This window comes from Anneissia japonica, unplaced genomic scaffold, assembly GCF_011630105.1.
Source record: "Anneissia japonica isolate Jap-2015-1 unplaced genomic scaffold, ASM1163010v1 scaffold111_len187536_cov110, whole genome shotgun sequence".
In the NCBI taxonomy this organism is placed as follows: Eukaryota; Metazoa; Echinodermata; class Crinoidea; order Comatulida; family Comatulidae; genus Anneissia; species Anneissia japonica.
Genome location: NW_022709252.1, coordinates 83,150 through 100,566, shown reverse-complemented (window position 1 = coordinate 100,566; position 17,417 = coordinate 83,150). Strand labels below are relative to the sequence as shown.

Below are 17,417 nucleotides of genomic sequence, written 5' to 3'. Positions count from 1 at the left end.
TACGCTCATCCACTTGTTCCCGAGCACTCAGATCAACTACAAGTTCATCAACTTTGTTTGTTCCTGGGTGCCGTTCGAAAACATATGGTGAGAGATCATTTTGTGTTGCGGCTCCAAAAATGTGGAATGCACTACCCGTTGAAGTCTGTGAATCAGCGTCAATTGAAATCTTTAAAAAGCGACTCAAAACCTTTTTATTTGCCACTTTATAGCTACTGTTTTCTTTTTTCTCTGTTTCACCTTGCTAGCTAGTGTTGTTTGTTCCAGGTTAGGAGGCACCTGATCCCAGAAAAGATCAAGATTTAACCGATGCTAACCGGAGTACATAAACACAGATCTCCGGTTGGTGGTGATGGTGTAACCCCATACTTCGGTTTGGGTGCTAGCTTGGTGTTTTTTTTTCCCGGCTTTTTTCTTTGTGTTCTTGACTTCATTATTGTCTAGCACATAGAGACCTCGTTTATTTGCACTATATAAATCCATCTATTATTATTATTATTATTATTCTTTATTAATTGTACTCTGATCAAAAACAAACTTGGTATTATACCCTATTATGCCCTTCCACCAGCTTGGGAACTAATTAAATATGCATCATTGTCTTCTGTGATTAGTTGATTGCTCACTCTTCAATGCTTGGTGGATATAATGCACTCTTCCGGATTTTTTTGCTTTGGTGGATGGATATAATGCGTAACTCTCATATTAATTTCATATTTATACACATTTTTTGGGGTATATGATCAATTCACATGATAGATTACATCCATAGGATGCTGTTATATGTTCCTAATATATAATGGACGTACAATGAACAATGTCCAGGCTTTGCTCAATTGGTAACCTTGGCATGCATGGCCATCTTTATTCGGTTCAACATGTCGTACAGGCAGCGACCAACAGGTGGCGCTATAGTGGATATCTATACACATACAACAGATGCCCCTAAGCCAAAAATCTCAAAATTCTCAAAAATGAATATAATGCGTTTTTCCGAATCACGGCAGTACAGAGATCATAGGAATGTAGTTAAATGAACAAACATGCACGCTTCTCCTTCCTAGCCCTGTGCCCTGGATGAATTACAAGTCTGCAGCGGTTAGGCCTAATTACACATTTGGCCCATAGGTCATAATGGCTCTTGCGCACGATTCAACTTGGCAAGCTATTTGTAAAAGGGTAGAAAAATGTCAACCTGACCAATATAAATAATGTGTGTTATGTTGGGCTTTATAATGGGAAGGCTACTTAAGTTAATGGTAGGAAATTCCTTTATAGATAATTTATATTGATACAAAACTCTAAATTTTAAAATGTGTATAAATATTAATATCTTATTTTATAATCTTCTAAAAATATAGGATAAACACTTCATAGTTCTTAAAACGGTTTTTCTCAAACTGGTATGACGAATGTAGATGTCTTACTATGTTGAAAGTGTTGTTCAGAGATAGTGTGCAACATGGGACACTAGCAAAATGTCTAAGACGATGGACCTGCTGAATGATTTGCTTGTACGTGGTTCAAAGGATCTGACTTTACTGTGTGATACCATCAGAGTAAATGGACATTATGGTCTTCAAACAAAGATTCAAGAAACACTATCATCATTCCTAAATGTTAAAGAAAGGAAAATTTCAACAAAATAAATCACACCTCACAGGCAAAAGCTGATGGAATTGGGGGAAAATTGACTGCAGCTGATGTGTCACAGATCGATGGATTGTATAATGAACCTAAGGAGTATACAGACAGCTGGAGTATGATCTAGAAAGCAGACTGAATATGAGAGAAGGAAATATGAAGGATTCGATTTGTTGGAAAAATTTAATCTCAGTCGGGCATTGGAGGCACTAACAGAAGGTACTGTATTATTCACTTTTATAAAAGAGAATAAATCATTATGTTGTTGGCACTTATTGTTTATTCTGTCATGAAAGCCTACGAGTTCTTCAAGTTTGTTTATCTATTAATAAACATACGTTGTGGCTGTGTTTTCCCCTTCAGTTTGAAGGCATCTACTCTATTGTACATTTCTGTTACATGTGTTTATAATACCCAGTGCGCATCATTTTGATATTATTTTTAATAATTATATATGTTTTCTTATTTATTTCATCAAAATGTTTCAACAGCTGTGACCCTAAACAACTAAACTACAGTGTAGCTTTGAAAATTGTCCAGAGGATTTTACATGTAAATCACATTTAAGAACATGATTGCAGCCCAATAAACTCCTATTTATCATTTATTATAAAATTTCAGCTGTAAATATTATAATTAGAATAATCAATTGTGAGAACATTAAGTATTCTTGTACCGGTTTTCAAAGAATTGTTCTTTAAATATATTTGTAAATGTTAAATAAATTGTTATGATTCTCATTAAGGTATTAGAGTTTCTGAGGCAAGAGATGAAAGTTTTGACGACTGGAATGAAGCATCCTGTGTTGGATTTGCTTGCAAGAAATGTATTTTCATGATTTGGAAGAGTGGAGAACATTCTATCCTGTGCGGGGAGAGATTGATAACGACAGGCAAACTACAGAGGATGTTCAAGAAAAAGAAACCAGCGACAGGAAACCCATTCTTACCAGGTATTGATATACTGCTCTAATATTAAAATTCCATTTTAATATTTTTCTGAAATATTTCTTGAAGGCTTGCATAACAAGTAAAAATGTCAAAAAATTGAACTTTTGGTACACTATTTGTAAAAAATATGGTTTTTCAGAATATAATATATGTACAATTATTGAATGACAAGTAAAACTCTTCATTTTAAAATTAAAGTTTCGGTACAGTATGTGTAAAATATGGTGTTTAGGAAAAAACAAAACACTGATTGGTTGTCTCGACGTTCCCTTGAGATTGCTCTGACCGTCATCAGGAAAATAAAGACCTTCAATTTGCTGCCAGCTTTAGTGATGCTAATGTTAATCAGCTTTAAAAGTTGATGCTTGAGTGTCATTTAGTGTAAAACAATATAAAAACTGTACAATTTTATCCTAATCATAACGTTGTTAGATACTCTATTTGATCTGTTATTAATTTATTGGTTGCAGGTCCTTCAATGGAAACCTCGGATGTCAGCAATACCGAGGCAGGGCAACCAGGTTGGTGTTTTTGTACTCGTAAAATATAGATTGTTATTGGTAATTTTAATCCACTTTTAAAAGTCAGGGCTTGAGTGTCATTTTGTATTAAAAAAATATGAAAACTGTATAATCTGATTTGGTCCTAGTCTTAACGTTTTTGGGTATTACATTTGATCTGTTAATAATGTAATGGTTACAGATACTTCAGTGGATACTGCACATGTTAGCATGAATGTAGAGACAGCGCAACCAGGTTGATGTTTCAGGCACTGTTTCACACATTATTATGAATAAATCTATTTTTCATTATTATTTTTATTTTACTAGGTATACTCTTATCTTTATTTCAGATGGAAATCTAGGTTATGTGGATGATAAGCACTTATATCTTATTGCCAAAGACATAAGACTGGAAGGCGAACAACTAGGCCACAGCCTGGGTCTCAGTTGGAGCAAGATACAACAAATATGGAGTGATAACAGACGATTGCTGGAATGCATAATAGAAATGCTTACAGAATGGAGAAAACAACAGGACTATGAGACAGATCAAGTTGAGATAATGTGCAGGGCTTTAAGATAGCAGGGACTCACCGAGCTTGCTAACAAGGTCTTTGGCTCACAAACATCAGAGGATCAATCATCCCATGTACAAGCAAGTACAGATCATCCTTGTGGAAGATTACATTGAATGAACCAGCAACATGATGGTCAGTCACTCAGTATTGATGCAGATATCATATGATGATGATGATAGAAATGATGATAGTGATACTGGATAATTATAATAAATTGTTCAGGACACATGCTTTGGAGACCAAAATGACATTTACATCATGACTATATATGGGCACATCATGACTATATATGTGCACATCATGACTACATATGGGCACATCATGACTATATATGGACACATCATGACTATATTTAGGCGTACAACAGCTTTTCGTTAAAGAAAATGTGATAATCCAGACAGAGCTTAACCTGATTTTCATAAAATAAAATCGCTACATTGTCGCTACAGTGATTTCCATGCAATGGTTGCACTGTGTAGCTGTCCCCAACAACTGACCAATCAGCATTGCCATAAACATCTGACATGCCTAAATATGGTCATGATGACATCACCTCATGACCATATATAGTCATATCATGACTATACTGTATATCAGCATAGTTTTTTTTTATAGTCTGGACAGAGCTTAAGCCTGTTTTTCATAAAATCGTTACATGCAATGGTTGTGTTGTGTAGCTGTCCCCAGCGCAATTTTGAAGGCCTCGCGACTTGACCAACCAATTAGCATTGCCAAAACGTTTATTAACGTTGATAAAGATAGCAGGAGCTATCAAAATATCCGTTGTATATATATACATATATATGTATATATATATATATATATATGTATATATATACGTATATATAAATACGTATTGTATAGTGCATTGTGTGCAGATTAGAAAGTATTTGCTTATCCCACCTACCTTTATATATAACGCCTGAAGTACTACTCATGACAAAAACAAACACTATATCTGTCAGGGATAATGTGTGTGTGTGTGTATATATTGTAACGAATCTCCTTCGTCTGTCAGGATAATTACACATATTTATGAGCGTCAGGGTTCGGCGGCAGTTGTACACCACCGACTTCACTAAACAGAAAGCAATCAAAAAATACAGACACAATTTGAATTCACGATCCATGTGAGGCAAGTCCGTTTTTATTTCCAAAATAACTATTCTAGTACTCACCCTTCATAGGGTCGTAGTATTCGTAAAGTAAATGTGCAACCTTGATGTAACAATGGAAGATCAATAACGGGAGTCTCTTCAGTACCGTACAAGTTTCTGGGCTATCTAGGAACCAACTGAAGTCTCCCCCATATAGTGGGCTTATTTGCATAACTTTCCCATTCCCACAAGGGCCAATCAGAGCGTGGCTTACAGCTGTCTAATTAATTGGGCTACCACCCCTAAGGGCTGTTCCAACAACTGGGGAGACATTTCGTTACAATATATATATATATATATATATACTGTATATATTTCAAAATTTCTTCGGTTTTATTTTCAGCTCAAAATTATTTCTCTCTTCTAGTTTTCTCTCTTGACTGTAAAGAGAAAAATGACTCTATGACTGTAAAGAGAAAAACAACTTAAGCTAATAGCTTAAGTTGTTTTTCTTACTTCATTGATTGATTGACTGGACATATTGCTCTTCAAACGAAGATTAAGGAAAAACTACGGTTATTCCCAGATTTAGGAGAAGGAACCATTTCAACAAATTTCAGAGCTCATCGACAAAAGCTGATGAAATTGGGGAAGAGTTTGACCCCAACTGATGTGAGGTACATTGATGGATCGTACAATGCACCTTGTAAGACGTACAAAGACAGTTGGAGTATGATCACTGATCTAGAAGACAGACTGGAAATCAGTGAAGGGAATATGGATGGATTTATTAATTTGTTAAAAATTCTTGAACTTCCTCTTGCATTGAAGGCACTGCAAACAGAAGATAATCACTAAAAGAGAATAGGTCATTATCCTATCTGCCGTTTATTCAAATGACAACTATATAATTCAAATTACAAGGTGAACCCAGACCCAGAGTTTGGATACAGGTAATATACCTTAATATATAAAGTCACAGTTTAGATACAAGCTACAGTAAACAAGATAAATGACATATGTATTGATATATGCCTACTTACCATGATATCTTTTCAAAATAAGATATATGAAATGATATTGACAAGGAACAATTAAGTAAGTGGGAACTAGCCTGCAAAATTAGGTGAAATAAGCTCAGTATATTTTAGGAAGCTTTTTCAATGGTGGGTGGGGGGAGGGGGAAACTTAATGGGTGCAAGCTTTTTTGAAGGGGTGTGTGTCCCCTTTGCACCTCCAAGATAGACCACTGTGATATACAGTTAGAATCTTGCATAGTTAGTTAAAATAAAAAGAAATTAACCGTTACAATAAATATAAACATAAAATCAATCAAAAATAGACTCTGAGTGAGGATGTATCTACTGCTTAAATTACTCTTTACAAGTACGGAGATCATAGGAGTGTAGTTAAATCAACGAACATGCACGCTTCTCCTTCCTATCCCTGTGCCCTGGATAAATTACAAGTCGGCAGCGGTTAGCCTAATTACACATTTGGCCCATAGGTCATAATGGCTCTTGCGCACGATTCAACTCGGCAAGCTATTTGTAAAAGGGTAGAAAAATGTCAACCTGACCAATATAAATAATGTGTGTTATGTTGGGATTTAGTGGGAAGGCTACTTAAGTTAATGGTAGGAAATTCACTTCCGGCATTCCCTTATAGATAATTTGTATTGATGCAAAACTCTAAATTTTAAAATGTGTATAAATATTAATATCTTATTTTATAATCTTCTAGAAATATAGGATGAACACTTTATGGTCACTCTTAAAATGGTTTTTCTCGAACTGGTATGACGAAAGCAGATGTCTTACTATGTTAAAAGTGTTGTTCAGAGATAATGTGCAACATGGGACACTAGCAAAAATATCTGAGACGATGGTCTGCTGAATGATTTGCTTGTACATGGTTCAAAGGATCTGACTTTACTGTGTGATACCCATCAAAGTAACTGGACATTATGGTCTTCAAACGAAGATTCAAGAAACACTGTCATCATTCCTAAATGTAAAAGAAAGGAAAATTTCAACAAAATATTTCACACCTCACAGGCAAAAGCTGATGGAACTGGGGGAGAATTGACTGCAGCTGATGTGTCAAAGATCGATGGATTGTATAATGAAGCTAAGGAGTATACAGACAGCTGGAGTATGATCTAGAAAGCACACTGAAAATTAGAGAAGGAAATATGAAGGATTTGATTTGTTGGAAATATTTAATCTCAGTCGGGCATTGGAGGCACTAACAGAAGGTACTGTATTATTCACTTTTATAAAAGAGAATAAATCATTATTATGTTGGCACTTATTGTTTATTCTGTCATGAAAGCCTACAAGTTCTTCAAGTTTGTTTATCTATTAATAAACATACTTTGTGGCTGTGTTTTCCCCTTCAGTTTGAAGGCATCTACTCTATTGTACATTTCTGTTACATGTGTTTATAATACCCAGTGTGCATCATTTTGATATTATTTTTAATAATTATATATGTTTTCTTATTTATTTCATCAAAATGTTTCAACAGCTGTGACCCTAAACAACTAAACTACAGTGTAGCTTTGAAAATTGTCCAGAGGATTTTACATGTAAATCACTTTTAAGAACATGATTACAGCCCATTAAACTCCTATTTATCATTTATTATAAAACTTCAGCTGTAAATATTATAATTGGAATAATCAATTGTGAGAACATTAAGCATTCTTGTACCGGTTTTCAAAGAATTGTTCTTTAAATATATTTATAAATGTTAAATAAATTGTTATGATTCTCATTAGGTTTTAGAGTTTCTGAGGCAAGAGATGAAAGTTTTGACCACTGGAATGAAGCATCCTGTGTTGGATGGGCTCGCAAGAAATGCATTTTCATGATTTGGAAGAGTGGAGAACATTCTATCCTGTGCGGAGAGAGATTGATAACGACAGGCAAACTACATTGGTAGAGCGAGTGACGCCGCTCTGAGCTCCGGCTCTTTAGTTTAACATTTTGCCCACTTCCTTGATGAGCTTTTACATTAAATGTGGATTCTAAATGAAGGAAAATATATTTAATATTGCTACTTTCAATGTTAGAGGATTAGGCGACAAATTCAAGAGACATCAACTAGCAACATATATAACAAATTATAAGGTGGACGTAGGCTGCCTTCAAGAAACTAAACTCACGGAGACGATTGACGAATACGTACACGAATGCCGATCCATCAATCTAGGCACTAAGGTTAAGTATTATGGATGTGGCTTCATTATTCACAAGCGATGGGCACCAAGTATTTCTAAATTTTGGAAAGTTTCAGACCGAATATCAGTTTTACAACTTAAAACGAAGGAGAACAAGTTTATTACTTTAATTAATGTCTATGCACCCACCATTAACCGGGCAGAAAAATACCCGGCCGAACGTGAACGTATGTACAAGGAATTAGATTAACTCGTAAGTAAATTTGCAAATAAGACATTTCTTCTAATATGCGGAGATTTTAATTCAAAAATTGGCAAGAAACATTTAGATGAAGAAAAATGTATCGGAAATTATTCAAAAAGATTTCGTAATGATAATGGGGATGCCCTAATTGATTTTTGTGAAAATAACAATCTATTTATCACAAATAGCGCTTTTCAACACCCTGCAAGACACATCACAACTTGGGCATATCAACGGAAAAACAAAAATGGACAATGAATTAATATTTACAACCAGATAGACTTTATTATTTGTAAAACAAGGTGCAAAAAACACTACCTTGTAACTCTAGATCATACGGAGGTACACAAGTAATAAGCGATCATAGAATCGTAATAACAACACTTACATTGACTTGGCATAACATTAAACGACAACGAAACTCAAACAATAGTAGGCAATTTGCATGTGAAAAACTGGCGGATAAAGACAAACGAAAGAAGTATGTGGACGATTTTATTAAAAACACAACAGATAACAGAATACCTGATCGACCCAATAGAGCATGGGAACATATAAGAAAAGTGATTAAAAGAGCTGCAGAAAATTCTATTGGTTTCAAACAAATAAATCAAAACAACAATAGAAAATTACGACGAAGAAATTCAAGATCTATCCATTAAACAGAAAAGCATACGGTTAAGGATTACAAACTGCAAAACAGACGACGAACGAAATATTCTTAAAAAAGAAAGAAACAAGGTACTACATGAAATCCAACACTGAACAAGTGAAAATAGAAACAATGAACTTGACGCTAAAAGTTATGACATTGACCAAGCCGTTAACGGCGCCAGAATGTTTAGAGCGGTAAAAGAACTTTATAGAAAAAAATACGAAATTCCAAAAGTCGTAGATGACAGCGGAAAATTTATTGGAAACGATCAGGAAACTGCTAGGGCCATTGGTAAACTTTTTAAAAGTAAATTCTTCAACATAAATGGTCCGATCATCGCACCATTCGAAGGACAAGGAAGGCCTCTTATAAATGAATAACAAAATCCGAAGTTTACAAAAGTTTGAAAAAACTAAACAATAATCGCTCAGCTGGAGAAGATGAATTAAAGGGTGAACTATAAAAATATGGTGCAGATGTTCTGTCGCCTATTATAGTAAACATTTTCAATAATATTTTCATAATGCATGAACCTATTGATATAAATAAAGGTATCCTCGTCGCACTACAAAAACCTGGTAAGGAAAAGGGTCTGATGAAAAATCTCAGACCAGTCATATTACTCAACACCATCAGAAAATGCATGTCACTGATTGTGCTAGAAAGAATCCGCCACAAAATTGACAGCTACCTACCAACAAGTCAAAGTGGATTCCGACCTGGACGCAGCACAAGCGACGTAGTTCTGACTTATAAATGAATGATTGCCAAAGCATCAAGATACAATCTTGAATTCCACATCACTGGGATTGATATGACGAGTGCATTCGATACCATTAACAGGGACACACTTTTACAAGTACTGAATGGGATTATTAATGAAGACGAACTTCGGATAATAAGATTTTTGCTAAGCCATAAACAGGGCTCAACTTAAACTTACGAAGGACTTTAGACAACGTATATTTTGACACGAATACTGGAGTACCACAAGGGGACAGTCTTAGCCCAGTGCTCTTCACGGTGTACCTTGAACACGGCTTAAGGGGAATAAGGGAGAGAAGTAATGATCATATTCCAAATGAGATCTCGTATGCGGATGATGTCGATTTCATCAGCCTAAACGAGAAGGCTAATGTAGACCTTATTGGAGCTCACCTAATTTCGTTTAATCTTAAACAAAGATAAAACAGAATACATAGTAATTAAACGAGAAGAACTGGTCAAAGAGAACTGGAGACTAACAAAAAAGTTAGGGTCCCTTCTTGGAGACAAAGAAGATATCACCAGAAGGAAACAACTTGCTGTGAACACAATGAACAAAAAGACAGCACTCTGGAACAGAAAAGAAAAAATTAGATTAAAAACAAGACCGAGGTTGTACAACTCACTAGTGAAACCGGTGCTTTTATACAATAGTAATACATGGGCCTTAACGAAAGATGATGAACTAAAGCTAAACACTTTCCATCGTAAGCAACTCCGAAAGATTATTGGACTGAAATATCCACATAGAATATCAAATAAACACCTTTATGATAGATGTACGGCGAGACCCATGTCACTAGAAATTTTAGAATCGAGATGGCGATTATTTGGCCACATCCTGAGACAAAACACAAACAATCCTACAAACCTGGCAATCGACTTCTACTTCACCGAGACCAATGACAGAAAATTCAGGGGACGTCCAAGGACTACAATAATCACAACTCTCCATAACGACCTATAGTAAGATCCAGTCTACCAATACTCAATATCCTGCTCAACTAAAAATTTAAAATGATATGGAGAAATTAAAATTACTGGCACAAAACAGACACATTTGGAAAGGGCTCATCGAGGAACTAAGTAAAGCGGCCGAAGCGGAACTGAAATCGGACTTTTCGGCGATACGGCGATGATGAGGATGATGATGAGGCAAACTACAGAGGATGTTCAAGAAAAAGAAACCAGTGACAGAAAACCCATTCTTACCAGGTATTGATATACTGCTCTAATATTAAAATTCCATTTTAATATTTTTCTGAAATATTTCTTGAAGGTTTGCATAACAAGTAAAAATTTAAAAAAATTGAACTTTTGGTACACTATTTGTAAAAAAATATGGTTTTTCAGAATATAATATATGTACAATTATTGAATGACAAGTAAAACTCTTCATTTTAAAATTAAAGTTTCAGTACAGTATGTGTAAAATATGGTGTTTAGGAAAAAACAAAACACTTGATTGGTTGTCTCGACGTTCCCTTGAGATTGCTCTGACCGTCATCAGGAAAATAAAGACCTTCAATTTGCTGCCAGCTTTAGTGATGTTAATGTTAATCAGCTTTAAAAGTTGATGCTTGAGTGTCATTTAGTGTAAAACAATATAAAAACTGTACAATTTTATCCTAATCATAACGTTGTTAGATACTCTATTTGATCTGTTATTAATTTATTGGTTACAGGTCCTTCAATGGAAACCTCGGATGTCAGCAATACCGAGGCAGGGCAACCAGGTTGGTGTTTTTGTACTCGTAAAATATAGATTGTTATTGGTAATTTTAATCCACTTTTAAAAGTCAGGGCTTGAGTGTCATTTTGTATTTAAAAAATATGAAAAATGTATAATCTTGATTTGGTCCTATCAATGACCTATCTTAAAGGGAAATGCAAAATGACCAACGTTTTTGGGTATTACATTTGATCTGTTAATAATGTAATGGTTTACAGATCCTTCAGTGGATACTGCACATGTCAGCATAAATATAGAGACAGCACAACCAGGCTGATGTTACAGGCACTGTTTCACACATTATTATGAATAAATCTATTTTTCATTATTATTTTTATTTTACTAGGTATACTCTTATCTTTATTTCAGATAGAAATCTAGGTTATGTGGATGATAAGCACTTATATCTTATTGCCAAAGACATGAGACTGGAAGGCGAACAACTAGGCCGCAGCCTGGGTCTCAGTTGGAGCAAGATACAACAAATATGGAGTGATAACAGACGATTGCTGGAATGCATAATGGAAATGCTGACAGAATGGAGAAAACAACAGGACTATGAGACAAATCAAGTTGAGATAATGTGCATTGCTTTAAAAGAGCAGGCACTCACCGAGCTTGCTAACAAGGTCTTTGGCTCACAAACATCAGAGGATCAATCATCCCATGTACAAGCAAGTACAGATCATCCTTGTGGAAGATTACATTGAATGAACCAGCAACATGATGGTCAGTCACTCACTATTGATGCAGATATCATATGATGATGATAAAAATGATGATAGTGATACTGGATAATTATAATAAATTGTTTTAATTCTTGTTTTCGTTAAATCAGTAATAACTTGAGCAGTATCTCTCCATAGTGCATTTCACTGTTCTGTGCTTGAATACTGAATATGCAGGCCATGTTTGATGGGCGATTCAGTTATTTTCTGTCCTGCGGTACCTGAATACTGAATAATTCACAGGCCGTGCACGATGGGGCATTTCATTAACTCAATATTTTCTACCATTTTACTAAAGGTCATGATAATTCTTTGAATATTTTTTGTGTAATCTTGCTAATAGATAGCGGTGAATACATGATAACATTAGATCCTTTGGCGGAGGTAAAAACAATAGTAATACCTCTTATTAGGTTTACAGTACTAATATTAGATATTAACAGCTTTCATTCTGTCTCAGGTTGCTTGGCTGATACTGACCTTAAGTTCATTGCTGGAAGACTTGACAATGACTGGAAACATTTAAGCACCTACCTTCAAATGAAGAGCTATGAATAAATCAAATTGCAAGAATATTTTCAGGACACATGCTTTGGAGACCAAAATGACATTACATCATGACTATATATGGGCACATCATGACTATATATGGGCTCATCATGACTATATAATATGGGCACATCATGACTATATGGACACATCATGACTATATATAGGCACATCATGACCATATATAGGCACATGACTATATATGGGCACATCATGACTATATATGGGCACATTATGACTACATATGGGCACATCATGACTATATATGGGCTCATCATGACTATATATGGGCACTTCATGACTATATATAGGTACATCATGACTATATATGGCCGTCCAACAGCTTTTCATTAAAGAAAATGTGATAATCTGGACAGAGCTTAAGCCTGATTTTCATAAAATATATATCGCTATATTGTCGCTACAGTGATTTCCATGCAATGGTTGTACTGTGTAGCTGTCTCCAACAACTGACCAATCAGCATTGCCAAAAACATCTGACATTCCTAAATATGGTCATGATGACATCACATGACCATATATAGTGATATCATGACTATACTGTATATCAGCACGCTGTACAATAGTTTCTTTCTCAAAGAATATTTGACAGTCTGGACAGAGCTTAAGCCTGTTTTTCATAAAATCGCTACATTGTCGCTACATGCAATGGTTGTGCTGTGTAGCTGTCCCCAGCGCAATTTCGAAGGGCTCGCGACTTGACCGACCAATCAGCATTGCCAAAACGTTTATTAATGTTGATAAAGATAGCAGGAGCTATCGAAATATCCGTTGTGTACATATAGTAGTGGGCCAGCTAAATGCAAAACAGCAATGGTACTATCTCAATAGAGTGCTCAACAAAACAAATGTTAAGGAGCTATAATAAGTTAAATCAATCTGCATACAACATTGTTTCGTCCTTAAGGACTCATCAGTGCAGCTCAGATAAATTTGAGATTGAACCTTAGATACAATACCTTATATATATATATATATATACGTATTGTATAGTGCATTGTGTGCAGATTAGAAAGTATTTGCTTATCCCACCTACCTTTACATATAACGCCTGAAGTACTACTCACGACAAAAACAAACACTATATCCCTGTCAGGGATAATGTGTGTGTGTATATATTTCAAAATTTCTTCGGTTTAATTTCAGCTCAAAATTATTTCTCTCTTCTAGTTTTTATTTTAGCTTAAGTTGTTTTTCTTACTTGATTGATTGATTGACTGCGCCACATTCATGTGTGCTGCCACTGTTGTAAAAATGATGTAAAATAAATATTATTATGCTCTTTAAAGGTTTAGATTGGAATAGCTGAGTACTAATACCTTTGTAAAGTTTTGAATTCTGGTAAATAGTTTCTGATTGGTTAGTTCCCCATTCTTACTAGCCAATCAAGTGATGTAGTCAAATTAGGCAAGTTAGTTTTGAATGAGGGGATTTTCTTTGAAATGCTTTGTTTGTTTAAGATATTTTTTTTTTGTGAAATATATATTTTAAAATTTGCATTCATTTATCCAACTTGTTTTTGGATAGGTTTGTTTCAAATAATAGGAGATTCTAAACTTCAGTTTGTATTGTTGTTCTTTTCTGTGCCTTTTAGTTGTTTAATTTACAGATCAAACTTGACAATTTTTGAAGTGTAATGACACAATTTTTTGAATTCAAGTTTGTAGATATATAGGTACCTTTTACAAGAAAAAGGGCATTTATTCAGAAACTATTTTCAAAATGGTTATTATGCATGACTGTATATTGTAAAGGAAATGGTACAGCTTATTAGAATAGAGGAAGGGTGTTTGCCTAATCAGTGGAAGTCCCTAGATGGGCTCTGGTTAGATAATTAGATCAGTGTCATGTAATGATCATATGCTAGACACAGAAGCCAATAAAAGAAGTCGAACTATGAGAAGTTATGACTTGATCTCCCTGTGTTTAAAGTAGACGACCTATTGTATAACTTACTTTGGAATATTATATATAGGGTTTTTTTTCTAAATTATAGTAATTTATCAATTTAAGTTAAGTAAACTAGATTGTGTAAGTGATTTTAAATTTCTACTTTCGGCTCAAACTTCAGGAAGTCCCGTTTTAATTTTATGTGAACAAAATAATTGGCAAAATTAGTTATAGGATATACTGTATATATTTTTATATGGTAATTTTGATGAATTGTGTATGTTTTGATATTTAGAATTTATATTTTTCGACAGCAAATACTAACACCTTACTTTTAATAGCTATTGTTTAGTCCTTGTGTAATTTTAAAGTATACAGCAATCATTTTTTAATGTATTCATATGTTTTTATATTGTAATGCAATGAAATTCAGGCATGCCCTGTTGATTGTAAATTATATGCCAAAATAATGAACAATTAGAGACCAGAGGGCATTGGAGGACACATGGTAATGAGACTCTCCACCCCTCACACTGTATGAACATTGTAGCAGTGGTAGTTTTAAGATTCATATAGCACTGCAATTTGTCTGACAGGCAGTCTTCAATGTTTTTCAAATACAAAAGAGTGAACAGTAATGCTCTGGTCAGGGGGAAATGCATCCTGATGAAAACATGGGTAATTTTTAAAATTTGTAAATACATGCTGCCACCAAAATACTGTAAAAAGAACAAAACATATGCATAATTTGTATACTGTATTTTAATATACAAACCAGGTTGGTAGAGCTGGTAGAATCCTACTCCAACTTAAGTACAGTTAAGATATACAGTGGCAGATTGAAGGAGGGGCCTAGCTGGCCCAAAGCCCCCCTTAAATATTTTAAAAATTTAAAGAAAATGGAGAAATAAGGAAAATTATATTTTAAGTCGGAGAGTGCCATTTTCGATCATCGAAAGGCACCACAATCATAGATTTTCTCACGTTAAGCCCCGGCCAGCCGTAGTGGGACTGGTGTGTACAGACCCAAAACCTGTGAAAGCCCCTTCCTGGGCCCCTTTTATTTCAAATTTCTGGATCTGCCACTAATATATGTTTTGTTTTTATGTATATATCTTTTTGTTCTGTTGTTCATTCTTAAAGATCTTGCTTGCTTTGAATACCCCTTTTCCATTTATCATTGTGTATTGTTACTTAATTATTTTGAATTTGAATATCAAAATGTATTCATTCCATTTTTTATGCAGTTGTACATATTCATTTGGACCAGGATTTTTCTAGTGATGCGTAAGTGGTTGGGGCCAGGACACTTTAAAGCCACTCAAAGGAGGTCCAGGGGGAGATTCCCTTGAAACTGATAATTTAGGAATTAAATTTTTTTAATTAGTTTCCGTTTTTAAATTACACAGTGTTTTTTTTTTTTTTTCAACGAAATTGTGATTTTTCTTCCAGGCCCACCCACTTGTGCCACCACTCGTATTTATATACAGTATTCAAATTGTAGGCCAGTGTAGTATCGATTATGTTTCAGTTATTGTTCATTCTTAGTCCTGCTCATTAATGTGTAACCAAAATAGTTTTTAAGCTCTTGTTATCTGTTTGGAAATAAAGCCCCCACGCATCCCTGGATACGCCACTGCACTAACATCATATTTACACAAAGTTTATAAATTATCCAACCGACTTGCTTATCAAAATATGACATCACAGTGTATAGTTTAAGTTAAATTAATTAAAATTGAAATAAATTCATCAAAGTACATAAATGAGTAGTTGATCAGATTTAGTGTGCTCTTACCAATTACCAGATGCGAGTAATTAAAAGGAGAATAAAGCACCAATCAGCAAGGCTTACAGATTCAAAAAATGCTACACAAATCTGGCATTATCACCCATGGAATCCAAATAGACCACATACGCGAAACTTAGACGGCAAGTTCTTTCACAAAGACGAAGTTGTGTTTAAAGAAAAACATAAAATAAACGCACTCTGTAACTGCTGTTCCCATCGCAGTCGGAGACGCCCCGATTCATTTGACCATAACTTCACATCATCCGAATATCGGCGTTCAAAAAAAGAACATCGCATCATCCAGGTAAGAGAGGGCCAGCGTAAATGATTCAGGATAGGTAGTGCGGTTTAAATATAAAACATGTTTATAAAGTTTACTAGGCATAATTATATAAAACAATATCAGGGGCGGATCCACAGAATTTCTCACGGGGGACCACGATATGAAGTTCTCACCACCACGCCCACCTCAGCCCCAAGATGGTTGGTGTAAATAAGTGGCAAATAATCGAACTCTCCTTTCACCCCACTGCTGGATCGCCAATGAACTCATGGGTACATTCCTTTTTTCCTTTTTCATCTTTTTAATTCAAATTTTTCTCCCTCTTTTTAATTTTTTTAGGCTTGACTGACTGGGGTTGGGGGAGACACGGGCCCTCATTCCCCCTCCCCACTGACCGCCACTGATTATGTTCTGTTAATGAGCACTTATACTTATTGTGTTCTGAAAGGTATGTACCCGGTGTTTGGAGTGACGTTTTTGATCTAGGCTGGCTGCATGAAGCTCAGAATAGTTTCTCTTTCGATACTTGGTGTTATGAGTGGGGATTACTGGACGACAGCCTTGGCAACTTCCTCGGTGATACACGATCATGCCCCTGTACCTTGCAGCAGGCGTTAGCCGACATAAGTCGATACACCTTACACTCGGCCTGTGATCTTCCAAGCAATTATGTTTACGGTTGTGAAGCGCTCGATTACATTCCACAATGCGTTCGAGCAAATACACCAAGGTTTGTAACGAATTCGATCCAACTCGGCCACAAGTCAACTCGGCCACAGTCAACTCGGCCACAAGTTAACTC

General features: G+C 35.2%; 1 protein-coding gene across 5 annotated transcripts; it reads left to right on the top strand.

The window, feature by feature from the left end:
- The first annotated feature begins 1,406 nt into the window (after positions 1-1,406).
- LOC117106675 lies at positions 1,407-12,767 on the top strand. 5 transcript variants are annotated; one of them, XM_033248075.1, is made up of 6 exons: positions 1,407-1,863; positions 2,390-2,596; positions 3,065-3,115; positions 8,568-8,571; positions 11,726-12,081; positions 12,541-12,767. In XM_033248075.1, exons 2-5 carry the CDS (start codon positions 2,479-2,481, stop codon positions 12,060-12,062), a joined length of 510 nt encoding a protein of 169 aa, XP_033103966.1. In that variant the 5' UTR covers positions 1,407-1,863; positions 2,390-2,478; the 3' UTR covers positions 12,063-12,081; positions 12,541-12,767. The 5 variants fall into 5 exon arrangements, 3 of the variants coding, with proteins under 3 accessions (XP_033103966.1, XP_033103967.1, XP_033103965.1); XM_033248074.1 differs by lacking the exons at positions 1,407-1,863; positions 2,390-2,596; positions 3,065-3,115; positions 8,568-8,571 and adding exons at positions 6,745-7,029; positions 7,555-7,701; positions 10,776-10,835; positions 11,306-11,356 and having other exon boundaries at positions 11,722-12,081; XM_033248076.1 differs by lacking the exons at positions 8,568-8,571; positions 11,726-12,081; positions 12,541-12,767 and adding an exon at positions 3,448-4,957 and having other exon boundaries at positions 1,428-1,863.
- The last annotated feature ends 4,650 nt before the right edge of the window (positions 12,768-17,417 follow it).